At 49.3% G+C, this 26,607-nt stretch overlaps 9 protein-coding genes across 9 annotated transcripts; 1 reads left to right on the top strand and 8 right to left on the bottom strand.

The window, feature by feature from the left end:
• Positions 1-1,106: 1,106 nt before the first annotated feature.
• Positions 1,107-2,797, bottom strand: BC939DRAFT_480906 (uncharacterized protein; the record flags this gene model as incomplete). Its single annotated transcript, XM_051558979.1, has 2 exons — positions 1,107-1,533; positions 1,626-2,797. 2 exons carry the CDS (start codon positions 2,795-2,797, stop codon positions 1,107-1,109), a joined length of 1,599 nt encoding a protein of 532 aa, XP_051407828.1.
• Positions 2,798-3,666: 869 nt separating this feature from the next.
• BC939DRAFT_402220 (uncharacterized protein) lies at positions 3,667-4,532 on the bottom strand (the record flags this gene model as incomplete). The annotated part of the gene is made up of 3 exons (XM_051552663.1): positions 3,667-3,815; positions 3,917-4,073; positions 4,458-4,532. 3 exons carry the CDS (start codon positions 4,530-4,532, stop codon positions 3,667-3,669), a joined length of 381 nt encoding a protein of 126 aa, XP_051407827.1.
• A 3,606-nt stretch (positions 4,533-8,138) lies between these two features.
• Positions 8,139-9,419, bottom strand: BC939DRAFT_496420 (uncharacterized protein; the record flags this gene model as incomplete). Its single annotated transcript, XM_051559681.1, has 3 exons — positions 8,139-8,281; positions 8,391-8,931; positions 8,986-9,419. The coding sequence occupies 3 exons, from the start codon at positions 9,417-9,419 to the stop codon at positions 8,186-8,188; spliced, it is 1,071 nt and encodes a 356-aa protein (XP_051407826.1). The 3' UTR covers positions 8,139-8,185.
• A 1,087-nt stretch (positions 9,420-10,506) lies between these two features.
• On the bottom strand, positions 10,507-11,026 carry BC939DRAFT_464943 (uncharacterized protein). The gene has a single exon (XM_051557441.1). The coding sequence runs from the start codon at positions 11,003-11,005 to the stop codon at positions 10,559-10,561; it is 447 nt and encodes a 148-aa protein (XP_051407825.1). The 5' UTR covers positions 11,006-11,026; the 3' UTR covers positions 10,507-10,558.
• A 778-nt stretch (positions 11,027-11,804) lies between these two features.
• Positions 11,805-13,742, bottom strand: BC939DRAFT_464940 (uncharacterized protein). The gene is made up of 3 exons (XM_051557440.1): positions 13,045-13,742; positions 12,670-12,912; positions 11,805-12,552 (listed from the first exon to the last, which is right to left on the bottom strand). Exons 1-3 carry the CDS (start codon positions 13,591-13,593, stop codon positions 11,833-11,835), a joined length of 1,512 nt encoding a protein of 503 aa, XP_051407824.1. The 5' UTR covers positions 13,594-13,742; the 3' UTR covers positions 11,805-11,832.
• A 593-nt stretch (positions 13,743-14,335) lies between these two features.
• On the bottom strand, positions 14,336-17,703 carry BC939DRAFT_532513 (vesicle coat protein). The gene is made up of 7 exons (XM_051561661.1): positions 16,952-17,703; positions 16,431-16,619; positions 16,161-16,288; positions 15,855-15,997; positions 15,521-15,751; positions 14,701-15,395; positions 14,336-14,597 (listed from the first exon to the last, which is right to left on the bottom strand). Exons 1-7 carry the CDS (start codon positions 17,623-17,625, stop codon positions 14,357-14,359), a joined length of 2,301 nt encoding a protein of 766 aa, XP_051407823.1. The 5' UTR covers positions 17,626-17,703; the 3' UTR covers positions 14,336-14,356.
• A 787-nt stretch (positions 17,704-18,490) lies between these two features.
• On the bottom strand, positions 18,491-19,801 carry BC939DRAFT_316077 (X-domain of DnaJ-containing-domain-containing protein). The gene is made up of 3 exons (XM_051551493.1): positions 19,623-19,801; positions 18,837-19,478; positions 18,491-18,750 (listed from the first exon to the last, which is right to left on the bottom strand). Exons 1-3 carry the CDS (start codon positions 19,663-19,665, stop codon positions 18,611-18,613), a joined length of 825 nt encoding a protein of 274 aa, XP_051407822.1. The 5' UTR covers positions 19,666-19,801; the 3' UTR covers positions 18,491-18,610.
• On the bottom strand, positions 19,802-21,486 carry BC939DRAFT_316076 (uncharacterized protein). The gene is made up of 2 exons (XM_051551492.1): positions 20,232-21,486; positions 19,802-20,120 (listed from the first exon to the last, which is right to left on the bottom strand). The coding sequence occupies exons 1-2, from the start codon at positions 21,031-21,033 to the stop codon at positions 19,939-19,941; spliced, it is 984 nt and encodes a 327-aa protein (XP_051407821.1). The 5' UTR covers positions 21,034-21,486; the 3' UTR covers positions 19,802-19,938.
• Position 21,487: 1 nt separating this feature from the next.
• BC939DRAFT_316020 (uncharacterized protein) lies at positions 21,488-22,283 on the top strand. Its single transcript, XM_051551491.1, has one exon. The coding sequence runs from the start codon at positions 21,609-21,611 to the stop codon at positions 22,098-22,100; it is 492 nt and encodes a 163-aa protein (XP_051407820.1). The 5' UTR covers positions 21,488-21,608; the 3' UTR covers positions 22,101-22,283.
• The last annotated feature ends 4,324 nt before the right edge of the window (positions 22,284-26,607 follow it).

Raw genomic sequence — 26,607 nt, 5'->3', positions numbered from 1 at the left:
TAAAAGGTAAATCATCAAGAGCATATTTTGGTGCTTTGGCTCATGGGCGTCTATAGTACTCTCTGGTATGGCAAGTGCTGACCGATTGCGCCGAGGGAACGGAGGATGTTCAGGACCGCAGTGTCTACCAGGTGTGCCAAGGTATAGACGTCTCCGACTTTTGCCATCACATATGCGTCCAGTACCTGGCAATCCCCACCAGAATCTCCTTCTCAGCGTCGAGCTTCTTTGTGAATAACAACGATTCTTTCAAGAAGAAAGCTACCCGCTCCAAATCCTTAATATTTTGGCCTTCTTATATATGAGGGGTCACCTTTTCCAAAAAAAAAAAAAAAAAAAAAAAAAACCAAGGCGCGGATTGTCTTGTGTTGCGTGTCTTTGAGCTCATCGGCGATGTAAGAATTGTATTCCTTACTCTTTTGAGAAATGACCAAGGTGAATTAACTTCTCGCAGCACAGAGATAGCGAGAAAAACACTAAGACTAACTTTGTATTCACTTGCTATAATGCTCACTCCCAATAGCCACAGTATTTTACTACTAAAATTGAAGCGCATGCTTTCGTCTAGGTCCTGCAAGAAGCCTTCACAAATGCAGAGGCCGCAGCCTTGGCTGATGAATGAGCTACAGAAGTGATTTCCTCTACTTATTTTGATTAATAGATCTAGTTATTGCTGCAGCAGACTGTTGGCCGCAGCGTATCTACTAGGCTGGGGGCTACATCAGCTGTAAGTGTAATAAGCGATGGATGAATAGTACGCGACGATATGGATACTCACCTGCAACATCAGCCTCAGCGCCAGCGTTAATCACAAAAGCGAGTCTTACGAGGAGTTTTAATGCTTTTGGACGAATTTGATAAGATTGATAGCAAGGAGGAGAACTGATGAGGCCGATCGCGGTGGGTAAACCTTGCCACTATGGAATTGGTGGCGTTGCGCAAGGGACCTGAAATCTGCGCAGCCTTTTCCGCTTTTTGAATCGCCATTTCTCCTGTGTTTGCTGTTCAGCTCAACCTTCATCATTAACATTTCATAGCGTATTCGATCGTATTTGCTTCATTGTTAGAAATATCCTCAATTTATTTATTACGTCCACTTAAAAGTGCTATGGATATGTGCTGTCGTCCTTGGGGGTAATCTTTTTAATGCCCGCCATGAATGGCCAGAGACACTGGGGCAAGCGGACTGATCCATCCTGTTGCTGATAGGTCTCTAGCAGCGCGACAATGATTCTGGGGATTGCCATGGCCGTTCCATTCAACGTGTGCACAAACTCAGTCGTCATGTAGGAATTGGAGCCTGCGGAAGATGTCAATGTCTCATCTTCTCCAGATATTGATGACGATGATGCCTCTGGGCGGTTCAAGATCTTAGTAGTCCTGTAGCGGATGTTGAGTCGTCGAGACTGGTAATCCGTGCAGTTCGATGTCGATGAGATCTCGCCCCAGCTGTTCCTTCCAGGCATCCATGCCTCAATATCGTACTTTTTGTATGCGCTCGCGCCTAACTCTTCAGTAGGCATGTCCAGGACCCTATCATATAACATGTATTAAAAAAGATACGGGTTAGCATGCCCGAAGAAAGTTGATTCAATACAGCAATGGGGAAAAAGATGATGCAGTACCTGTAGCAGAGTCCAAGCTCCTCAAAAATGTCCTCCTGGAACTGTCGAATCTCCTCCAGAATTCGATCGCTCTCACCTCGATCCGCTTTCGATAGCACAAACAATTCTACTTTGCTGAATTGATGGACGCGATACAACCCCTTGACCTCCGCGCCTCTTGAACCAGCCTCGGCCCTGAACGCCCTTCCGAATCCAGCCATTTTAATTGGCAACTGACTCTCTTCCACTACCTTGTTCAGGTTCATTCCCGCCAACGCAATCTCCGCAGTCGCAACAAGGCACAGTGCCGAGTGCTGGTGATGGTGTGCTCCCTCTGGTGTTGCTGCCCTGCTGGAACCAGGCGCGACTGTTGACACCCAATACGTCTGCGAGGCTTCATCTCGGGGCTGGAATCCACACGCCTGGACGACTTCTGGGCGAACCACATCTGGCGTGATCACAGGCATGAATCCAGCCTTGACTGCGCGCTGGGTCGCAAATTGGATCAATGCCAGCTCCAAAAGCGCGGCCTCATTCTTAAGATAGTACCACCTTGCTCCCGTGGCAGCCGTCGCCGACTCGAAATCTACCAGGTCTAATTGCTTAGCAAGTGTGACATGGTCCAGCAGAGGGAAGTCCGACACATTGCCCATGAGCGCCATGACTTCTTCGCTGCCTGAGTCCAAGTTATCGAATCCCGGATGTGCATGGGCCTTGACGCCAACGTTCAACCGAGGCAATCCACGCACACGAACCAGCTGCGCCTCAGACTCGGGCCCAATAGGTGTAGTTGGGTGAGTAGTGTTGGGGATCATGACCGCTTGATCGTACAAATGTGTCTCCAGCGCTGTGAGGTCAGCTTCCTGCGCATGAATGTCTTCCTTGAGAACCCTACCGCGCTCCACCAGCTCCTGTCGTCGCTGCTCTTTTGCCTCATGTGATATCTCCGTTGATACTGCAGACGCCACGTCGTCTGATGTTGATACTGAAGTCTCTGCTACTGCTTGCTTCTTCTTTTTACCTTTGGGCGACCCGCCACTAAATAGCGCCTTCATCTCTGCTGCGATCCGATTCCGTTCTGCTCGGGCCTTGTCCAGTTGCTGCGTCTTCTCCATCACTGTCCTGTACAGCTCGCTCACAGCGGCAACCGAGATCGAGTCAGGCAAATTGCGATACTTGATATTGGCGGCCATGGCTTCCGCTTTTTTGGGGTTTGTCAGAGCCTTGAAATTGATATAGGGTTTGAGAATCAAGGCTGGGACGGGATGTGGGGCCGCTGGTGCTGACGCTGACGCGTCAACTGCTTTCCAGAGTCGACTTGAGGTCGAGAGAGGTTGCTGGTGTTCTGTTGCGAGAGAGAAGTTTGGCTTCGCAGTGCAGTGCGCCACAGGACGGAGACCATGCGCTGCTGGCCTTGAGCAAAGCCCTGAGGTCGGTTTGCACCTGAGAGGAACAGCTCTTATGTGTCGCAGCATAGTTCGTGTTCGGCGCTCCTATGTATTTTCTGTCTTCAATGGCTGCCTTGTTGCAGTTGTGTGGAAGGAATGAAAGAAACGAGAGGGATGAATCGATGTCGCGAAGGAAAGAAAGCTGATCAGGTTTCACATACCAAGCGCTGAGCGCGCCGACTTGGGTTAACCGGTGACTGTGTTTACACTTACGGCATAGCTGCAAGAGGAAACCATCAAGAAACAGGACGGGGGTCAAGGAACATCGATATCGGAAAACGAAAGGGGCATGGCGACCATTGGCATCAACAAAAAAAAAAAAGGAGCGCGATCCACGCTCATATTCAAGAGAGATATAAAGCTGGATAACTGAGTGTATTGTACATGATTAAAATAGGAGACGACACCGTTGTCCTTCTACTCTTCTATGTATGACCGTGTGGAGAAAGAGAATGCTGATAATAATGTTGGCGATGATGATGATGATGAAAATAATGTGCGTATTTCCGAAGACCGCGGTGGTGGTACGGCTTCTGCAAGAGATGTCTACAAGTTGTTGGTCGGTGTTGGAGTTGAATAACGGCGGGTGTGCTGTGCTGTGCTGTACAGGTTTCCTACGTCATGAAACTCATGCCGCATCCGCACGACTCCTTAACGTTGGGATTGTTGAAGACAAATTGAGCTGACAGCTTGTCCTCGACATAGTCCATCTCTGATCCAAGCACTGAGAGCAATGCCTTGTTGTCCACAAGCACCGTTACACCTAAAGTGGCGAAAATAAAAAACCAATAAAACCAAAAAGGCGTTAGAGAACCAGGAGGAAAGTACCAGCCAGTCAGTGTCTCAAGTACAAGCTATCCATACCATCCTGCTTGATTTCCTCATCGAACTTCTCCTTCTTGGTGGTGTACTGGAGATCGTATTGCTGGCCAGAACAACCCTTGGTGCGGATTCCGACACGGACGACCTTCGGCTCCGGTCCGTCTGTCAGGGTACGCAGACGAGTGACCGCAGCGGGCGTCTGGTTTTGTTCGCACGGAGCAAGATATCGGCGAGTGACAATGCCCGCGTTGATCCAGGGGGCGATTCCACGAAAAGTATCCGTGGTCCGAGAAAAAAGTATTAAAAATATTTTTAGTTGGGGGATGGGGTGACATATATGTCAAAGCCGAAATGTCCGAAATGCGAAAATACAAACAGCGCAGTTGATGAGATCATGGTGACAATTTGATGCCGGGTTGAATCGAGGTGTAATCAAACGAAAGAAAAGAATCGGTGTCATACGGACAAGTTGGAAGGGAAGAGGAAAAGATAAGAGAGTGCTCGTTAGCAATCCGTACAGGACAGTTTTTCAGGCACTGCTGTAATGGTGCGGCATAACTTGCAAAGCAAGAGGAGAACGTACAAGAGTGAGAACAGCTTTGCGAGGACGAGGGATCCGTGGAGCTGCTGCTTGGACAATCTTGGCTGCCAACGACATGATGTGCAGTGTGTGTGTGTATGTGTGTGTGTGTGAGAGAGAGAGAGAGAGAGAGAGAGAGAGAGAGAGAGAGAGAGAGAGAGAGAGAGAGAGAGAGAGAGAGAGAGAGAGAGAGAGAGAGAGAGAGAGAGAGAGAGAGAGAGAGAGAGAGAGAGAGAGAGAAACGAATTGTGTGATTGTGCGTGGGTGTAAGTGAGTAAAAAAGAATGGGGGGAGAGAGTTGACGAAGAGGTCTGGTCCGGAATGAACCCTTTAATCCGGAAATCCATTCAAGGACCACCAGCCAATGAAATTCGAGCCTTGGACTTCGCCAATTTAGTGGCACAATCTTTGTTCACCCAAAGGGGAAAGAGCCAGAGGACCATATTCAAGACACAAGACCGCACCAGGCAAATATTCGCCACATGTCATGAGTGAAGAAGACAGATAAAGCAGGTGCTCAACAGCCAATCCCAGGTACGACTAAGCTTTGAAAAGTGAGTGGTACTGGAAGTGCTGTTGCCCTCAGCGTCCATGTTGGTGGCATAAAAACTTTGTCCATATCCCTTGCCGGGATAATGATATGGGAAACCCTTTTCATGCCTCAATCGAACCCTTGTGAGGAATCAAAGACCTTGTCAAACCTAGGATGGGAATCCATATTTATTTATTTTGAGGACATATTGGGTGAGACACCACTGGGTGGTGGAGGAAGTAGAGGGACAGTACCGGATCAGCAGGCGGCACACACCTGGTCGAAAACATCGTCCGAGATGAAGTGACGACTTGTAGAAGGGCTGCAAGTGAGGACTAGACCAGGTTGGTTTGAGGTACCCGAATATCCGATAGCGTACTGCAAGGAAGATGAGATAATCGACCACTACAAGGATGGATGGGGAGCAAGTGCAGAGAATACAATGGACATCAAATGGCCGTGGTATTCATCTACAGTATCTGTCTACCAGAAATCACCCAAATCAAGTAAAAAAGTGACTGGTTAGAATTCAGAATGGGTTGGGTGTTCATGCACGTTATTTTTTGTATGTTGAACTTACAAATTTTGAAAGAGGGTTCCGGCCCCCTATGATTATATTGATGGCATGAACTTGGCAGGCCGGCACTGGTTCTGGATTTGCGACAGACACACGGTGGCAATGTTCTCAGAGCCGACAATATCGCGACCAAAGTACATTTGACAGCTTCGGCAGTACTTTGACCGCCTCTTGTCGGACTCCAAGAACGCCATACACTGGTCACGAGGGCACCGAGCACTGGTGTAGTACTCGTGCACCCCGACCACAGTGTGTCCCATAGCCTTTGCCTATCAGCAGCATCAAGGAACAAATAAACAGATGAGAAAAAGTTGCAGTGCGGATGAGAGATGGTATGCCACCCTTTTCTTTTTTTTTTTTTTTCCTTCTTCTTACCTTGTCGACAAATTTCTTCTCGAGTGCGCTATGCTTGCTTGGCAGGCCAGTTTGCGAATTAAAGGAGCCCAATTTTATCGCAAACACTACTTTTACACCATCCTGCGAGCTCAGCGGCTGGCCAACAAAGTCCTTGCTAACGGCAAGGTCAAGCAAGGCCGCAACTGCGTAGTCATACATTGCCTGTTTAGCCTTTTGAAGATCCCAGCGCTTCCTTAGCATCCACTGACTGTTGTAAAAGTTAAAAAGGCGGACTCTCGTGGTGGGCGCGGCGGTGCCATCCGTGCCAGACTCCTCCAGATATTCTTCGATCTTCTCCGCGGCAAATGAGGGCAGTCTTGCCTCAAGAACATCAATGCGTGCCGCGGCCTTCTGCTTTTCTAGGGGACGCTTGAAGAGCATGTAAGGCCTGTAGAGGAATGCCCTGCGGATTCGTAAAGACTCTCTTTTCGTAGGTAAGGCGGGGTCAATTCTTGTCGCTGTCATTGTGTAAACCTCACCCGGGTCAATGCCGATGACCACAGTATCGCCTGGTGGACAAGTGCCAGGAGAGTTGAAGCGCACCTCCACGTTTTCTAGGATCTTTGAACTTCGCTTCCAGTTGATGGTGTTGCGTGTGACATCGATCGTATCTGCGCCTGACGTTGGACTAGATAGAGCTTCTGAGCTGGACGAGGACGAAGCAGTCGCAGTAGGGTCTGTGGGTGGCAATTGGTGTATCGACAGCCTCTGCTGCTTTGAACTTTCTGGTGTCGAAGACGGGAGCGTGATGCGTTTCTTCTTGGCGGGTTCCGCCGTAGCTGCGACCGGATCTGTACCAGATTCGTCCCCTCCACTTTCAAGGAACGCGTCGTCGAGGTCATAGTCACCGTCAACATCGTGGAACAGGGTCACATCCTCGTCGTCGTCATCGCCCCTGATGCTTTGGCGGGGTGCTCTGCGTCGCGTTGTCGTTGTGTCATGCGCAAGAAGATGCAGCACCAATCCGTTCGTGCAGATGATGCCCCGAAGCTTGAACCTTGTGTGGTGCTGTCTGTCACTCTGAAGCGAAACCTTCTTGTAATACCCGTCAAAGCGTGTCGCCGGGTCCAGTCTGTATAGCAGCTTCTCGATGAGGATCCCTTTCTTGCCGACAACCTTGGCTTCCGCAATGTGGGCTGCTGTACCGCTCAGCAATCGGACTATAATCGGCCGTGTCGTATTGCTTGTATAGAATAAATGGACAAGGTCCGCCTCTGACAAGAACACGAAGCCAGCTGCAAACTTTGCCTTGACAAAGTCTGCAAACATGCGCTTCTCGGTATTCTTTTCGAAGAAGTAGTCAATCGGATTGACAGCTTCGGGGCGCTCTTCGTTCTCGGAAAACTATTAAAGAAATTTGAAGAGCTAATGGTCAACACTAGTGCTCCGAAAAGCAAGGAACACAACGGATACATCTTGCACATTCTTTAATATACCTTTGCGCCATAGTAATGGACTCGCACTGCATTGTAGACTGCCGCAACAGCAAGCCTCGGGACCGTCGAAGGGAACATCTCTGGTTCTCGTTGGCGAAAGGGGACAAAGCCGGTGAGCGTCGTGTACGCATCAAAGACACGTCGGGCATGGGTGGCTGTTGGTTGTGGTTGTGGTTGTGGTTGTGGTTGTGCCTGTGCTTGCGGTTGCGGGACGCCAGGAACCAACGGCGTATTTCGAGTGCTCATCCTGCGCGCAGGGGCAACCGATACTCGAACAGCCTGAGAACCTCGTCCTTCTTGACCACTGCACAAGAGTGTGTTGAGTGCAAAGTAGAAGGCCTTGCTGTCGAGAATGTCTGAAATATCCTCCTTCCGCTGTGTCACATCTGTCGCTGTGTCCTTGAAACGAACAAGCCGCGCGATATCCAGTGCAATAGCCTCGTACATATGCATCTGGATTGCGTTAAGGATCGCAACCGTCGAACGTAGCCTGTCTGAAAGGAACCTGCTTTCTGCAACCGAGACCTGATCCATTCGCTTCATGTTGGCCTGGATACTCCCCATAGTGAGTGCCTTGGTTATATGCAGCTTGCGGAAGCGGCGGTCCGCTGCAGTTGCAGAAGTGGGTCGTGGGTTCGATGGGTCGGCAGAGCCCACCCCTTTCCGTTTTCGCGGCAGTGCCCCCTTCTTCCTCTTTTTCTTGTTCTTCTTCTTCACGACCGCCTTCCGAGTCTTGACGGGGGGCTTTGCTTTTGGCTGTGGGCGATCGTGAGGTACGGCAGTCGAGAAGTCAATCGATTGTCGTGGTAGGATCGATTTCTTGTCTGAAAAGATCGGCCGGAACTGGTTCCGCTTTGAGTTCCTCGCAACGTACAAGGGAACCGCACTAGTAAATATACGCATACATCGCCATGCAAAAGGTGTTATAGAACTTGATATCTGTACAACGCGTGCGTGAATGAAGTGGTGTCGCACTTAAATTACCTTCTACTCACATGCTGATATGCAGCGACGGCAAATCGCTGCAGCTTGAGGTGCCGGAACTGCGGTGCTGCACTGTTGAAATCAAAGCCGAGCATGTCCTCATCGGCGGCCTCATCTCCTGGCTGCAGTTGGAGCACTTTCTCCTCGAGATCCAAAAAGATGCCTTCCGATGGCTTGAATCGGCTCTGGTCGATAACCTCATGGGTTTTGATGGCTGCCATGAATCTGTAAGCATCGAGCATATGGCGGATATCGGGCGACTGGGGTAGAGCGCGGATGATCTCCAGGTTGCGAACTATTTCAAGGCCGGGAATGTTCTCAGTATAGTCGTTCTTGGACACGATGCCCAGCAACGTCACATAGTCTGCGCTGGGAACGTGAAGTGCATTGGTAACACTCTCCTTGGTATACAATGCATAGGCCAGGCCGTGGAAGATTGGCCGCAAAACCTTGGTGACCGACGGATATATCAACAGATCGGAATCTGCTGACACCACGAAGCTACCGGCTGCCATGGTCAGTGTGCGTGCAATGCAGGTGTCGGCCTCGGTCCTGCAAGTGCAGACAGAAAACCCCTTTTCTCGTAAGGCATCCCGGGGTGTCTACTTGGCTGCTGCATCAAATCTGTATACATCGCGGAGGCCCTTCTTGATCTTCGTTACCACGCTCTTCGAGGTCCATTGGCCGTTCGACGACTTCGTGCTCATGACTTTCAAGTCCGCCTGCAACTTCTTGAGGTCCGCTGTCAGTCTGTTCTTTCGCCTGATGTGCTCGTTCCGCTTCTGTTGGGATGGGGCACCATCGATGTGAATCGTACATTGCGCAGGGGTAAAGTCCTTCGCCAAACGCGCTGCCATCGTGAGACCGACAGCTCGGACCTTGCTTGGATCGTAATCATCCGTGATCTGGCGAACGAGGGATCCATAAAACGCGCCGAAGAGGTCAACCTCAACAGCTTGGTTCTGGTAATCTTGAGGATCCGCGGCAACTGGATCCAAACCGCGCTTCTTCAGCGTACTGTAAAGGCCTCTTATGCCCATGCTGCGATCACTATGTTGGGTTGAAAGCTTAGCAGCGTTAGTGAAACCCTCGCGTAAGGACGCTGAAGATATGGAAGGATAGGCTTGGAGGGTACATTACCTTTTCTACAGGCGTATAGTATCTAGCGTGAAGGTGTATATGGATAGTGAACTCCGGGCAAAGGGCGATGAGGAGAAAGGATGATGAACGAAGAGAGCTGTGAAGTGTGTGGCAGAATACTTATAGGCGAGAAGCAATGTCTGCTTTTCCACAATAAAAAAGACTTTCCGCAATAAAAAAGACCTTCCACAATAAAGAAAGGTATTACCACCGTAACAAAGACTTTCCACAATAAAGAAAGGCATTACCACAATAACAAAAGGCTTTGATAAAGAGCCATCACACTGATAGACGCTAGTCGCTTGGCACGAAGCACGATCAGTGATATACAAGTAGCTTTGCCACGGCCTGACACAGATGTCCACCCGCATCCCCATCATCGCTGTTTCCAACGTACGCAGGTAGGCGCAAATCTAGTTAGGTCGCTAGGGATGCAATGGAGGATAGGGAAATCAGTCAAGTAGCGCGGTCAACCTTCAAAGGACTAAAGCCTATGAGAACTTTTGCTATTAAATTACGAGGAAGAGCACCGCTCCCAGAATAAAAGAATAAACGGTCTGGTTCCTGAACCAGAGTCTTCTTCACATATATATCTTGTATGCATTCGTCCAGATTGTCCGGATAACACCGCATCATCGACAGGTACTGACTGCCGTCGTCAGCAACCCACGCAACGAGATACAATCAACAGAGAATGCCAAGCCTGATCATTCGCCACCTTTGCACTATCAATTGTAACGTTTCCCCGATCTCCGATCGTCTCATTATTGAGCATCCGTCATCGGCTTACCCTCGTGAAACGGTATTATAAAGGTACAATGGAGGCCTAATCAGCGAACATTGCCATACAACGACTCCTGAGGGGTGGACTTCATTGTCGCGACTTCTCACTTCATCGGACATCATATATGTGAATACCTTGTAACTACCCCCAGTCATTCTCAATGGAACATAGTCCTAGCTCGAACCATTTAGCCAAACAACTCCCTATATTTATTTCCTTCTATCTCTGTCTAGTCTATTTTACCTTTGTGTCAATTCATTCCGATCTAAAGGAAGACCCTGCACCGCGAACCAGTAAATGACCGAAGCACGCCCTCGCCGAAGTCCTAATCGCGCGGCGTCTCCTGTTGTAAATATAACTAATAGTAGAAGTTACAAAGCTCGTTGTTAGATCCCCTATACAGCAGGATGAGTACCAAGCATTCCAAGAAGCCAAAAAGCAGCTAGGACGCGGGCTCAAATTGGAGGGGAACACAAAAAGCAGTACTCGATCACGGCAGGACCTCCCAACAAGTCCATCGAGAAGACAATATGCGAACTCGAGGGTGAGAAGCAAAAAAATCAACCTGTACTGCTTGACCATAATGGCCTTGAAGGAGCTGATTGTGCTGAAGGCCTTGGGGGCAGAAAAGGGGTGTTGCTGGACGGAGGCCTTGGAAGTGAATGTGGACAGTTGCTGTGCAGTCTGGTCGCTGGATTCCATTGTTGCCCTCCTGCGAGCAGGTCGCGCCTTCCCTGGTGCTTGTTCCGCCTTTCTCTTGCTACGCCTATCCAGCAGTTGTTCCCGACACTCCTCCTCGCCACTCATTGCAACACTGGTGCCATCGACGTCGTCTAAGCCGTAGTCTGTATCCTCATCTGTCGTATCGTCGTCCGTGTCGTCTTCTTGATCAACGCGTTCAGCAAACGTCGGGTCGTCGCGCTCTACATAGATATTGCCAGACGATCCCTCGAGTACATCGCTATATGCATAGGCATATTCTGGCGTGTCTACTGAGTCTCCGAAAGCCTGGCACGAAGCGGCAGCAGCTATATACATGAATATACGAGCGGTGGATACGAAGAAGGAATAGTAAGTTGGTGTTGTCGATCGGTGTGATGAGTAGCGTTTCAGCTGGCTAATGTCAGAGCATACCATCACCTTGACCAGCATGTGCAATGTCGACTCCATTGGCAGAGAAAGAGGAGAAAGAGGAGAAAGAGGCACTTGTGGAAGACCCTTCTCCGTTGTCTCTTGGTCTCTTGGTGGAAATAGAGTTATGGTCCATGGTGTGCATTGTGCGACTGATGCATAGTAAACAATGGTCGTATTTGTGCAAGTCAGAGCTGGGGTCAACAAAGTCAGGATATGACCGACCTCCCTATTTTATCTATTCTAAAATATATCACTCTTATTCAATTATGGGAAAACATATGGGAAGGTCAGCAAAATTTATGACCTGAATGGTGCAAATTATTAGAACAATGCGTTAGTGCTGTTTATTATTATTATCATGGAGGATAGCAAGTCTCGTCCTCTATTCGTGTATCTCAATCATCCTCTAGTTCTGCTTTGGAATATGTCGCGTTTGACTGCAAATGACTGTACTGGTAACTTTCCATTGGCTGCTGCTGCTGCTGCTGGTATAATGGCTGGTATTGTGGCTGGTATTGCTGTTGATGGTGATGTACCTGAACCGCTTGCCACTCCTCAGGCCTTCTCGTCGTAATATTTGTCATGGGTGCCATGTTCTGCATACTCTGTGGCGGGTACATCTTTTCTTCAGGGTTCTGATAATACTCCATCTTCGCCCCCACTTTCTTTTGCCCTTCCTGCAACTGCCGCTTCTTTCTGAAATATACCAATGTAAGTCCTACAATCACAAGGACCACCACCGCACAAACACCTCCAATGAGCCCTGCGCTGCTACTACCCAGCCCAGCACCTCCACCAGATGAGCTGTTGGATCCAACAGTATCGGTCGCGAAAGGTACTTGGGAGACAGATCCAGTAGACGATGGCGCCGGAGACGGATTGATTCCATAGCATTCCGCGATCGTAAAGTTCTGTCGACTGATGATCACAGTGCTAGCCAGGGTTCCATTCAGGGGTATGGAATACAGACTGGATTGATCGTGCATGAATACAAAGGGGTTTGGGGTTCCCGGAAAGTGAACCATGGACAGGTACTGCGTGGGCACGTTCAGTACGGGTGCATATTGCGTTATCGTGTTCCCGTCGTAGGAAAAGAAGTGTCCGGGCCTTTGGTTCTGGAAAGGAAGAAGAAGAAAAGTGAGACGTAAGTTGCAAGCCGTCTTAAGTGCTGCGCCCACGAGGGGGGTTTTTTTTTTTAAATACACGGACGGCGCATGTCTTATGTCCCATACCAAGCAACCGATAAGGAGCCGATCTCCCATGGGCCTCATACTCAATCCTACGAGGGATGTCCCACACACCGCCGTGATTGCCGTAGCATTATCGAATTTGCTGCCGCCCGATGGAACAGTCGTTGTAGGAGATGCCCATGGAATTGTGATGATATACTCATTGGGCCACCCCTCGCCAAAGGTGTACATTGAACTGCCTACGTGTGCGACCGCATGGTTCGCCCAGTATGTATGGTCTGGGCCCTAAGTAAACCAATCAAGGGCAATAGAAATGCGATATTAGGAGAATGTCACAGAACGCAACAGTCCGTTTTCTTTTCATAAAGATGATAACAATTCAGTGAAAAAAAAAGCAAGAGGTGGAGGGGTCCGTACGATAGCCCAAGGCGCCTCTCCTCGGTTCATGACCATCGTCGTTGAATCCAACGCCGCAACGAAAAAATCCGTCAAGTTCTGTGCAATGTAAACCTGCATCAAAGTATTTATGCCCTGTATATCCTTCAGGTTAAACAAAGGCGTCCCGGATATAGTAGGCCAATTGTAAGTCGCCCCAAACGTAAAGTTTTTCCACACTCCGCCGCCAACCACCGGCGCAGGGCCACTGCCTCCGGTGCCCAGGGGTTGGTACTGTAGACCCAGGTAGGCGGCCGATATCAGATCAGTAGCGATAATCGAAAAAACACCGGCGTCGTTTATGGCGCAGGTGTAAAGGGATTCGAGGTCGTAGACCTTGATGTTGGTGTATCCAGCAACGGGGACGGCGCTGACTAGGGTCCAGTTGAGGTTTGAGAGGTCTGAGGAGGGGTTATCGTTGGATTTGATCAGCAGGAAGTACTCGGTTTTGCTGGTGTAAGGAGTGGCCCTCGCGATCGCGTAGAGCCGAGTGTTGTCGGTAGCTACGCAGAAAGGGAGGAGGATGCCCATTGTTGTTGTTGTTGGGAGGGGGGTGGGGGGACGCTTTCTTATTATGGTTTTTGGGTTTGAAGAAAGTGTGGGATGTAGTGAGGATGAGGGAGAAGCAGACGAGAGGAATGAGGAATGAGCAAGCTACTGCTTTTGCAAATGGGAATCAGCCTGAGCATGGGCTGAGCTTATGTGTGCTCCTGTGCCCGTCCCCCGGGGCGTGTTTATTTTCTACTCTTCCGCAGAGGGCGAATGTGCACTGCCACATGTGGACAGAACAGATATGAAAAAGGGTGCCACCGCGCCTGAGAACCTGAGACGAACAAGCTTTTTTGCGAGCACGTGCAGGACGCTAAGGAGGGAGTGAATTTAAAAAATATAAAAAGTGCGAGCCCTTGATCCGACATAGCGGATGGAAACGCATTTTCAGTACAAGACCAGTTGTCTCCTTTTCAGGTTGCCCCGCCCTTGACTTTGCACACAATGTAGGCACGCACAGGTCGTCGCCTTTTCATTGGCTGGCTGTGGGTGTAGAAAAAGCACACGTACACACGTGTTTGTGCGGATATGCTGCTGTGTGCCTGGACTGTTACCACCAAAGTTTTGAAAAGGAGAGGGGAGGGCGGGAGAATGTGCTGTGCTGTGCTGTGCTGTGTTGTGCCGTTCTTGAAAAACAAGAAGATCAACTCCGCATCACAATTCACAAAAGTGTATAAGAAATATGCTGCATTGCCCATGGCAACTCTATTTTTTTTTTTTTTATCTTTATTCTTCTCCACTACTCCTATTGCTGCTGTTGCTCTTGTTGCTGTTGCTGTTGTTGTTGCTGATTAACAGCGACAGCGATAGGATCCTCGCTTCGATATTTCTGCGCCTGGAAAGTACTCGATTTCGCACACCGTGTAAAGAACCTCAAGATCTTCAGATCCCGCCGATCAACCCTCAAGGACCTCAAAAACCGTTCCACCACAGCCTCATTCGACGCCTTGCCAGCCTTGTACAGGTTATGAAACTGGATCGATTTACTATTTGCGATAAAAACAAGCAAACAGGCACTCTGTTAGTGAACAAGTCTTCGTATAACGAACAAATCCCTCCCCGACGGACAGTCTTCTTATCTCTTCATACCTAATCCATTCCTCTCTCAGTAGCGCTAGCCGCTTCGACTCGATCGCTCTTGGCATCTTCAAGTCTAAAATCTCATTCACCGTCTCAATATATAGTGCACACACACCCTGCTGCTGCTGCTGCTGCTGGTGCTGGTGTTGCAGAAGCGGCGAAGGCGGCGATTGTTGGTGCATCCGCTTCCCCAAAGCATCCAGCCCATTCATATCCCCGAACCCTGGCGGCTCTAGCGCCTCGGGCGGTTCCTCGCCGGCCTGCAACAGATATCTCTGTCGCATATCATCGCTGTTATTGTGCAAAGAAGAATCCTCAGTCGGCAGCGATGTCGGTAACCTCGTTCCATCTGCCTGGCCGTCCAATAGTTTCCCATCCGCGGCCGTAGTGTTCTCCATTTGTGTTGAAAGCGCCTCCATGTCTGCAACAAGCGTAGCACTGGACCAGTCCGCCTGATATCCTGGAGACGTTGTCGTTGTTGTGGTTCCGATCTTGAGCTTATTCTCAGTTGGGAGAGAGATAGGGGGCGTTGGAATCTGGTTGTCAGGATCGATGGGACAGATATCCAGTAAAATAAAGTCCTGTGGATCCAAGTCCGGGGGTATGGGGATCGATCGATCGAGGCCGAGGATGTTGCATGCATAACTGGGTTCGTAGCTTGATCCGTCCGTGATAATCGTGCAGCAATCCTTCGGTAATACATCCTAGCATTTGCGAGAAAAAAAATCGAAAGAAAATAATATTCAGGAATTAGTATACCTGGCTCTCATACAGATGCAACTAAAGAAGAGCATTGGATATTATCCTGTAATGTGTCCTTGTCATTTACCTCTAAGGATCGAATGATCTCATGCACGATCTTGGTATCTTCGCCGCGCACAATGACCTGGTTTCCAACAACGCCGTTCCACACGAGTCGATTGAACGGCTGTTGTCCCAGCGCGCGCCTTAGATCCCGTAATGAATTGATCAACGATACTTGATCTCCGGTCTCTGTTGATGATCCTTGACTTTCCTGCTGCTGCTGTTCCTGACTCCGTTCATGTAGCAAGCACTCACTCTATTCATACATTAAAAAAAAAGGGTTAACCCTCTTCATCGATGTATACAGTAACATCCGCAGAAGGCAAACATGATAAAGCACTCTATAAGGGGCTCATTACATTCGGTCGTCCCTGTACATGCCGCTCCGTCAGCCGTCGACTACAATTACTCAGCACCGACACAAACGCCGCGTGTAATTGCACAAAGATATCGGGCTTTGCCAATACGTCCGTCAGGGGTCGTCCTCGCTTTGTCGGCGCATCTAATTAAATTGAAACATTTTTTTTTTTTTTTTTTTTTTTTTTTTTTTTGGTCGGCGGAGACAAAAAAAAAACACAGACTTTTCTTAATCTCCCGATATTTCGAAGCTCCTCCCTCCCCTTCCACTCATATTCAAAGCGCAGTATAAAATCATGAAACGTTACTCTCGGGCATGATGGATCCTCGATGATGGGATGAGGAAAAGGAGAAAGATCTCGTCGCAGGCGAGGGTTGTTGAGAGCATAGGGCGTTCGCCATCGACTGTAGGTTGGACGCGATCACTTGAAACTGGCTGGAGAAGGAAAAAAAATATATACATTTATTTATTAGCAATTGCATTTGTAGGCTGTGCTGCTTTCAGACACCAACAACGAGCACCAGAAAGAAAAGAAGAAAAAAAGAAAAGACATGGACACAGAATACGATTGACTGACCTGATTAGATACTCCATACTGGCGACGAGATAGACACGGTCGGTCATCATAGTCATGATCGTGTACTTGACCCGGTGCCCTCGAGATTGTGCATCATACACCGTAAACATGTACGAGAGCACGTAACCGTTCATGCCGTCGCCAAAGAACACTGAGCCCTCTCGTCCGCAGTACGTCTCCGAGTTGAGTCTGCAAGGAAATAAGAGAAAAAAAATAATAGTAAATGATCATGAAGATCGAAAGCAGCCATGTTAGTGTATTGTGCCTAGGTGTATTGTGTTCTGCGTTATGCGGTTTGTGCATCCCTATTCTGGCTCTGTTTCCTGTGGAACGAACGAAACAAACGTATGCGTACAAGCCCAAAAAAAAAAAAAAAAAAAAAAAAAAAGCAGAACAATGAACAATGCCCTGCTTTTTTTTTATTTTTGTCCAAAACGCGCAAGTACGCAAATGCAAATGCAATGCAAAGCACACAACAAACAACCTGCAAGGTAGCAAGGCTGCAGAGAGAGAAAACATACGATCGAATGCAGGCAATACGGATAGGTGCAAACAAACTCGCATCCACGGGAGCAGGCTGACTGATATACGACAACTCCTTGTTGAAAGGATCGACCGAGTGGAGCGACTTTTCCCCACTAGGCACACTGAATTGACATTCACACGAATTGCTGCTGGCGTTGCTTGGGGGCGATAAGGCTGGGTGTGCTGACGAAGGGCGTCCACCGACAGGACTGGGGCCCGAATTAGTACTAGGTGATTGCTGATGTAGAGATCGCCTCGATTTCTTGGGTTCCAGAGTGTGTGAGTTCGAGGAGACGGAGGTTGCTGTCGTGGCTGTTGTATCGGTTGTTGAGGTTGGGGGGGAAGCAGAGGTCGGACGTGCCTGGGTGTCGAGCGAGGAGTTGGAACTTGAGATATCTTTGGGAGGTTGTGCTGCTGATACAGAGTCTTTTGAATGGGCTTCATTCTGCTGTGGAACGGATGGTGATTTGTGTGGGGTATCGTTGCCGGCATCTAAATGGCCGTTGCTACTACTGTTGCTGGTGCTGGTGCTGGGTTGTGTGGAGCTATCTTTGACGGGGCGTTTGCCGTTGCAGAGAGAGGATGAAGTTGGTCGTCGATGCTGTGTGGTGAGGATCGTGACTGGACCGTGGGGTTGGCACCAGACTGCAAGGGCGATGAGTGCATTCATATCGGAAATGTGAGAGAAAGAGAGCGAGAAAGAGGAAGAGAGAGAGAGAGAGAGCGAGAGAGAGAGAGAGAGAGAGAGAGAGAGAGAGAGAGAGAGGGGTAATAGCGAAGGAAAGAAAGGGGAAAGTGGTTGCGGTTTTCAGAGTGTGGGGAAGTGCAGAGATTAGAGGTGTGGGATGAGGAGTGTTGAATGGAGAGGGTGTGAGGGTGTGACCCGATTCCTCTTTTGGGAAGGGAGGACAAGGGAGGACAGGAACAAGGACCCAGCTGAATGGAGGAGAGATTCAGGGCACTTGAACGGGATGATGGCAAACAGCGATTCGCTTTTGACGAGAAATAGGACAAAAGTGACGTGGAAGCAACAACACAATCGTCGTTCCTCTCCCTCTTTCTTACGAGCATTGGCAAAGGGAACCACTTCCTCGAATATAACAACAACAACATACACCATGCAGCCAAATAATAAAATTGTGAGCCGCACAGATGCCACATGGCATGGGACAGCTCATGCCTCGAAGATCTTTTGGACACAGCCAAGGTTCAAAGGAAAATGCTGCGCTTCAAGAAGCAAAAATGTGCAAAAAACAATTGAAGGAAACGAGCAATATCGAAACCGCCTTCACCAGCTTTTGACGATAAAAAAGAAGGGCAGGTCGATTGCGTTTAATTCGTTCGTTCAATTCGCCGCTGAATTGAACACCGACAAAGTTATATGATACGATGTGTGTGATGGATGTCCAGCACATTCTTGCACAGCATTTGCAGCGCAGAACATGTACCTAGCGACTTCAAGACCCTTGCAACAGAACTGAAAGAAAAGGCAACGATTGTGAACCAACAGCTGTTGCTTTATTTTTTTATTTTTTTATTTTTTTGTAGAGCTCCGCTTATCAAATGCCTTTGCTTCATTATGCTCCGCGGAGGGATATCTATGGGGCCCCATGTCCGTCTCTTTTTTTTTTTTTTGCATCGCTGTATCCTTGCTTTTAAGGCGTTGTAGGCTTGTCAGGCTTGACGCCCTCAAATACAGCTCCGATGATCTTGAGAGCACTGGCGCGCTTCAGTAGTATTGGCTTGGGTACTGAAGGATCGCCCAGAACCTTGTCACAGACATCACGCAGAACACCTAATTATAAAAAACAATTAACATCAGCCCAACTGTCCTTTGTTCCCTTTAGGCATCCTGCAAAGATATCATTGCGGTCTTCTTACCTTCAACCTCAAGCTTGGATCCCTTCCAAAGAGCACGGAGACCTTTTGACGCAGCAGCCTCCTCAAGGGCCTTCTTGGCTGCCTCATCCATCTCTTCCTTCTCGGCCTCTTGCAGCTGACTAAAGCTCTGCTGCAGGTCCATCGCTGCACGAAGAGTCGACACAGTTTCAGACAAAATATGGCCCTTCTCGCGGACGCCGTGGAACCAGCTGCCCAAGCCTAGCATCTCGTTCTTACCAAGGTACTGCTTGGCCTTCAGTGTGTAGGTGAAACCGATTGCATGCAGCAGTTCGACACCATAGCTCTCAGCCTTCAGCTCCTCAGCTTCCAAACGAATCATCTCTTGGTACGCCTTGGCGGCCTGGTAGTCGCAGGGTCCGTCTGTATAGATGCTAAGCTTGTGAACCAAATTCTTGACCAGCTTGTCAACTCTTGCCTGACGCGCCTCATCCCTGGCCTTGTCCTTCGACTCGGTGACGGTCGCCTCTCGCTTTGCCTTCTCCTCCGGCGTCAAATCTGCTGCTTCCTCATCCTCAGGCTCATTCAGGGCGTCGCGCATATCGCGTCCGATCGAGATTTCTCCGATAATGTCGACAAAGCGATCTCCTCCAAATTGCTGCTTGAAGAATGCCTCCGGATTCACTAAGAGAATAACAATAGAGCCCACGGGTTAATATTAACGGTCTTGCGACACTGGAGGGATAACACTGTTCAATTATTACTATTCTTTTTTTTTTTTTTTTTTTTTTTTTGTCTTGGCGTCATTTCGCCACCGCAACTGCTTACCGAAACCACCTTCTGGAGAGACTTCCTTATTATGACCATACATGTTGTAATCGGATCGCAGCTTTGGGTCGGACAGAACCTGATACGCCTCCGAGATCTTTTGGAACTATTATCAGAAAAGTGAGAAAAGGAACAAGATATTAGAGGACATGCTCGATGATCGAATAAGGCATCTTCTTTAATATCCATTGAATGCCGATGCTGCTATCCGCGAGTCCATAGTCTTGACTTGATGACATTGCCATGTTCCAATGGTCCATCCCAGTTACAGTCGTCTCTTGGTTGGCGGGTTGGCTGAAGGGGATGAAGAGAAAGGTTACCGTAATGACATGTGTCGTAATCGCATGTTATTCACCTTTTCATGTGAGTCGGGGTCTGGATTCTTGTCGGGGTGGTTTTGCAAGGCCAGGGCCCTGTAGTTCTTCTTGATCTGAGCAGGAGTAGCATCCACAGGCACGCCCAGGATATCGTAGAGCTCGGTTTCGAGGGGACTAGCATCTGTAGTAAAAAGTGTTTTTTGTTTTTGTTGTTAGTTATGGCATATATACTGCTTGGTCGTTTCTGTACAATGGAGGATGTCTTCGCAATGGATTCCAGTCAATATCTTACCTGTGCCTGCGCCTGTCTTCTTTGGCTTAGAAGTTGTCTTGTTGTTGGCGGAGGAGCTGCTGCTGTTGGGTGCACTTTTTGTTCCGGTGGAAGCAGAGGCGGCGGCACCCTTTTGAGGGTATTGGATATCGATACTGAGGACCTGTTTGCAGGCATAGCACTCGATGTAAATGGTCTCTCCTGTGGTCTGTGGCATCAGGAACTCGACGGGGGTGTTGCAGCTGATGCACTCTGCAGTCAGATACTGTGGTTTTCTGGATTCGATGATGGTTGGAGCCATGGTTGAAGATATATTCCCGGGAAGTGAAGTGAAGTGAAGTGAAGTGTCTCTGTCCCTATCACCTGTAGGCTGCCACTTGTCTGGTGTAAAAAGAAGGAAGGGAGATGAAGAGGATGCAAGAAGCAGAGTGCTCAAGTGAATGTAAGTGGCAGGAAGTAAGGAAGAGGAGGGCAAAAAGGAGTGGGGGAAGGGAAGAGAAGAAAAGGGAAGGGAAGGGAAATAAAGAGGATAGGAGGTGTGAGTCAAAAAGAAAGAAAGTCGAACACAAACAGGAAACTCTTTCCCTTTCCTCTTCCCTTTTCCCTTTTCCCTTTTCCCTTTCATGCGGAGTGTGCACCGTAGACCAAGAGAGCGAGGGAAAAAGAAAAAAAATAAATAAAATAAATCGCCGTCGCAGTCACATGCCTGGCCGTAACTTTGAACGCATTTCTCAGCTCTTTCTCCCCCCTTCTCTCTCGTTGTCCCACATTTCCGCATTTTCACTTTGCCGCCCTTCTCTCTCTTTCGTCCTCGCTGCTGCATGCTGCATGTGGGGCCCGTTCCCCTCTCTTCTCTCTCTCTCTCTCTCTCTCTCTCTCTCTCTGGCCACAGCCCACAGCAAAAAAAGGCGGTCTCTTCCTCCACATCCTTTCTTTCCCTCCCTTTTTAGTCACTCAACCCAGCACTCGCTCCTCCTCCCCTCCCAATTCCTTATTTTCCTTCCATTTCCCTTCATCCATCCATCCGTCCATCCATCCATCCATCCATCCATCCATCCATCCATCCATCCATCCATCCATCCATCCTTCATTCATTCTTTTCCTTCACTCCATCCTTCTGCCGGTCGTTGTTTAAACTATTCGTCTTCTTCGCTTTTGTGAGTATTACCTACAGATCTCGCTTATTTTTTTTTTCTTTCTTTTTTCCAATAAAAACCAATCACTGGTGCTGCGTTAGTCTGCAACCACTGCTGCCATGGGATCAGTCGCATGACCTCTTTGTTGTTGTTGGTGTTGTTGGTATTGTTGGTTGCTCATCTTTTTAACACAGACAAACATGCTTTGCTTCGCTTGCTTGCTTGCTTCACTCCTTACTCCTCTTCTTCTTCTGTCTTTTGAATGCAGTTGCATCCATCGATTCCTTCCTTTGCGCCATCTCTTCTCCTCTCAGCCACAGTGATGCTGATGTTCAGCATCAGCAAAATGCTCTCATATTTGGTGCTCTCACTCTTACTCTCACTCTCACTCCCACTCTCACTCGCATTTCGTATTTCGAATTCGTATCTGAAAGGAAAGGAGGGAAGGAGGGAAGAAGGGAGGGGACACTGGCTGTCTTCTGTTCTTGTGTCCTTTCTATTATGTTGCGTTATATGCATTACTGCAATCTATTGTTTGAATCGCTTTTTGTCACAGCAACAGGGGATTCTCATCTGCTCATCAAAGGCTCTTCTCTCCTCCCCCATTCCCTTCCCTCTTTCTCTTTCTCTTTCTCGCTCTCACTCACTCTCACTCTCTCCCTCTCTCTCTTTTTCTTTTTCTCAGTCACTTCCTCACTTACATTCCCTCCCTCTTCCCTCCCTTCCTTCAGCCTCTCCTTTACCATTGCGCTGACAGACTGCTGACGTTTTCCCTTTTTCCCTTTTTCGCTTATTTTCTCTCTCTCTTTCTTTTCTTCTGCCCCTCCTAGTTTCGTTCTCATACACATACCCCTTCATCGCCCTCGACTTCACTCCTCATCAATCTCCTCCCTCCCCCTTCTCAAGCCCAAAGCTAACATTACAGCAACATAAAGGTGCGTCATACTATCCTGTGTGTCTTGCTTGGATGGATTCAGCCCCCACTGTCTTTCTCTCGACCCTGCTGGAGCCTCGCCTCTTGCTTACCTGAAAGTGCGATCAAATAGAACTTATTAACGCCCACATTTTATTTTGTTCAATCTCAACTCAGATCTCTACTTGACTGTACCATGAAACCCGCGCGATCAAAGGCACATTAAAGAAGGAGTCCTCCAGTCCAACTTCCACGATCTCCATCTCAGGAGGACCTCGATCGCCCCACCATCGCACCATCCACTCAAACAGCCACTTCTCACAGTCTCCCCAGCAAGGAACTCCACCCAAACCACAAGCAACAACATAATGTCCGCCAAATTGAGCTCAACGGCACCCTCGCCATCCATCACAAACCTTGCCAACAAGGCCATCAATCGCCTTGCGAACAGCAACGCCAGCAGCAGTACAAATAGTAATCACAGCAACAGCCACAGCAATCTCAACATCGCGGACGAGGATGAAGAATCAGGCGAAAACGAGGAAGACGATGAAGATGCAGGTATTATCCGTTGCATCTGTAACTATACCGATGACGACGGATTCACCATCCAGTGCGAGCGCTGTTTTGTCTGGCAACATGCTGTCTGTGTTGGAATCTTCCAGTCCAACGTGCCAGACAAGTATCTCTGCGAACTCTGCAGTCCTCGTCCTGTAGATCGGAAGAGAGCTAATGAGATTCAGCGGAGGCGGATCGGTACTCCCGAGCGTAAGCGAGAAAAGTCCCCCTCACGGAGAAAACCAAACGTAGGGAGACCCCGGAAGCAGTTTGGCTCAGCAGGCAGCGGCATCGCTGAGCAAAGTGTCATCTCCGGCCCTTCGTCCTCGACCACAAAGGAAATCGGCGCACTTCAAGGCACGACTGGTAACAGCGGGACCAACGGTTACCAAGGCAAGAACTCGTCTAGCGTAGTAGACGTCAATGGCAAAAAGAGCAAAAGCTCCAGTGGCAACAAGCAGGCGCCGCAGTACCCACAATCGCAAAACACCAGCACCTCAACATCCTCTTCACATCACCAGTCTTCCAGCAAACACAAGTCAACCGGGCAAGCGAATGGTTCCAGGATGTCCTCAGTCACAAACGAAGACGACGACTTCGACATGGAAAGCGACGGCCAAGAAGATGCTCTGGATGCATACCAATTCGAGTTCTCGCCTATTGAGACTAATATAGTCACGTCAAAGGCTGCACAGGATCTCTTTCGGCAGGTGATTGCACAATTTCGTCAAGCACAATCAAGAAAGCGGTCCCTCTCACTGACCTCGGGAGTCAAGCTGCAAGAGCTCGTCGCCTCCAATGCTGCCGCTGCCGCTGCCGCTGGCTCTTCAACACCATCAATACCGGAAAGTCCAGAGATGTCTAGTACGAACACATTCGGTTCACAACCATGTTCAACATCTTCAGCCCCACCTACCGACCCGTCCAATGTGGTATCAATGGAACGAGAGTCGTTGGCAAGACCACTCATGAAGACGGTCGTCAAGCACATCTTGCCTTCAAAGTCATCCCACTCGCCGGCGCCGCAGTATGGACTCTTTGCAGAGAGCAACATTGGCGCAGGACGATTCATGATGGAGTTCAAGGGCGAGGTTTCCCTCAAGTCGGCTTACAAGGCGGACCCGATTAATCAGTATTCCATCTTGGCGACCCCTAAGCCCTTCGTTCTCTTCCACCCACACTTGAACTTGGTCGTTGACGCAAGAAGGAGTGGTAACGATGCTCGTTTCGTCCGGAGGTCGTGTTTCCCAAATACAGAAGTAAAGAGCATCGTTGTCCCGGGCGTCCAGGACCAGACGGTCCATCTGGGGCTGTTTGCCAAAGTCCCAATCGGCAAGGGTCAGGAAATTATGCTTGATTGGAACTGGAACAAGGATCATCTCGCACTCCAGTCCATCAAGATCTCGACAGAAAAGCCCAAAGATAGCGCCGCAAGGAGGAGTTTGAAGGAGGTCCGCAAGGCAAAGCATTTAGTTGCATCAACGCTGCTTGCTCAAACGGATTGTGCTTGTGAAAACAAAGAAACATGCGTCCTTCATCAAATGCTCAAGGATGGCGTGTCAGAATCGGGTACGCGCGATCATGACTCGACTGCTATGACAAAAGGGAGTCGACCCAAAAAGGCAACCGCTGACAGCTTGCGGCAACGATATGGGAGCCAGCGGGAACGGTCTGAAGGGAAGCGATCTGCGGATCAGGACACGAGCGACGAGGAGCTCTCTGTCGCTGAGAACAGTCCGCGACGCAAGTCGCCCAAAGCATTCAAGCTTGAAAATTCATCTAAGAAGTCGAAGCATGAAGGCCATCCGCAGCAGCGACCTATTCGAGTCGAGCAGGACATGGACTCGGATTCAGAATCAGACGATCATCGGCGGCGGAAGCTGACCAATACAGAGAGACAGGTTTCGCCGTCCAAACGCTCTACCACTGCCAGTCAGGAAATGTCACCGCGAGAAATGAAGCAGGCACTGATGCTAATCAAGAAGATGGAGGACCGAGACGCATCGTCAACAGGCAACGCAAAGCAAAAGTCTACGGAACCTAGCGCAAAGGACTCGACCGCCTCGCAGCAGAAACGAGCAGGGATCACCTCACCCAAGACTCGTCCACGCGACAAAAGTCGGCCAGCAGACGCTGGCCAAAGAGCAGAGTCGCCTCGGAAAAAGACCAGCAACATAGAGGACGACGATATCTCGATCGGCGACAGTGGCATCGATTCCGACTCGAACAATGCGGCCTTGCGCAAGGACCCCTTCTCCCTGGATCGAACAGCACCCATTAACAACAAGAGGGTTCAAACGATTCAGTCGCAAGGTAAGGAAGACTCGATGAATGTCAAAATATGTACGAGCGACTTTGCAACAGCCTGCTAACCAAATTTCGTTGCTTTCTTAATCTCTTTCAATTAGGCAAACGAGACCGCGAGCAGATGGAAGCTGATACATTTTCCCAGTCTTCGGCAGCATCAGATTCTGACATGAAAGACTCCTCCAGCAAGCTCTCGAAGAAAGTACATATTCAGCCCGGGAAAAAGCAGCCCTATGCAGCAGCATCGCGCGGCAAGCGCATGGCTGAGCACAGCAATGCAGACCCTGTTTCGGAAGGACACTCGACTACACAACCATTAGACACTCTCGAAGAAGTGCAGAACCTATCAGGCGCGAGCTCCGTGGAGGGCGGTTTCGTGAGCATTGTCGGGAACACCAGCGATGAGGAGGAGGAGACGAACCACAAGAATGGTCGGCGGATATTGCGCGAAAAGAATCTTCCAAAGGAAACTCTCCCAACATCTTCGTTGAAGCCCTCTGTGCTTCCCTGTAAAAAGATCTGGAAAATGATATACTTGAAGCAGAGGGCGCTGGCAGAGGAGGAAGCACGCGAAAAGGCTGAGGAGATGAGAAAGAAGGCTGAGGAAGTTTTTGATCTTAAGCTGGAGGAGGATGAGCCTACTATCGATTTGAACCAACCCATGGATGCGATCGATACTTTCACGTCTACGGTGCCTTTGCCTGGAACAGAATCCGGCAGTGGATCTAAGGAGCAGTCTGCCTGCACGATCTCTTCCAAAACCAGCCCGCCCTTGGAATACAAGCAGCCCTCCATGATCGAGGGAGATGTTCTCAATCTTTTTCGCGATGATGTCAAGCCGGAGACGAGTTCGACAGCAACTAACCACCAACAGGAGAATTTCCACGAACCAAGAGCTGAGACCAAATCTGTATCTCGACCGACGCCCATTCAGCAGCCAATTATCATCACATCAGTTGCAGTTGCTCAGGAAACACCTGTGGCCGTAGCTGGACCCAAGCCTGTGGACAGACCGCGGACGCCTCAAAAGCTCAGCCTGGAGACCTATCATGCAAAGCGACTAGCCTCTAACTCCCCTGCCCCGTCTGAGGATCTAAGTGAAGTAGCACCTGCCGCAACAGCAATGGATATCTCTTCTGCATCTAAGACAGCAGACATTGTAGATGTCGAGATGAGTGAGCCATGTCTGATCCAAGACACTCCGATATCAGTGTCCCAAACCTTGGACGTGGCTGCCATGCGTGTCGGCGAACCATCCGAGACGACGATGGGGGCCGCGTTGACCATTCCCAAGGTCAAGTTGTCCCTTCAAGAGTACCAGAAAAAACGCCAGGAGGCTTCACAGCGTGTTGCAGGCACACCTAGTTTCGAAGCGCCAAAGACATCGAAGAGCGAGGACAGGAACACCGGCACAGGCGAGGATGTCGTCGGCAGTGCTGCGAAGAAGACGTCGAGTAATTTGCAAACCGAATCTGTGGACGTT

The sequence above is a fragment of the Gamsiella multidivaricata genome (genome assembly GCF_025024155.1).
Source record: "Gamsiella multidivaricata strain RSA 2152 chromosome Unknown BC939scaffold_86, whole genome shotgun sequence".
Classification (NCBI taxonomy): domain Eukaryota; kingdom Fungi; phylum Mortierellomycota; class Mortierellomycetes; order Mortierellales; family Mortierellaceae; genus Gamsiella; species Gamsiella multidivaricata.
This window is presented reverse-complemented; position numbering and strand designations above follow the sequence as displayed.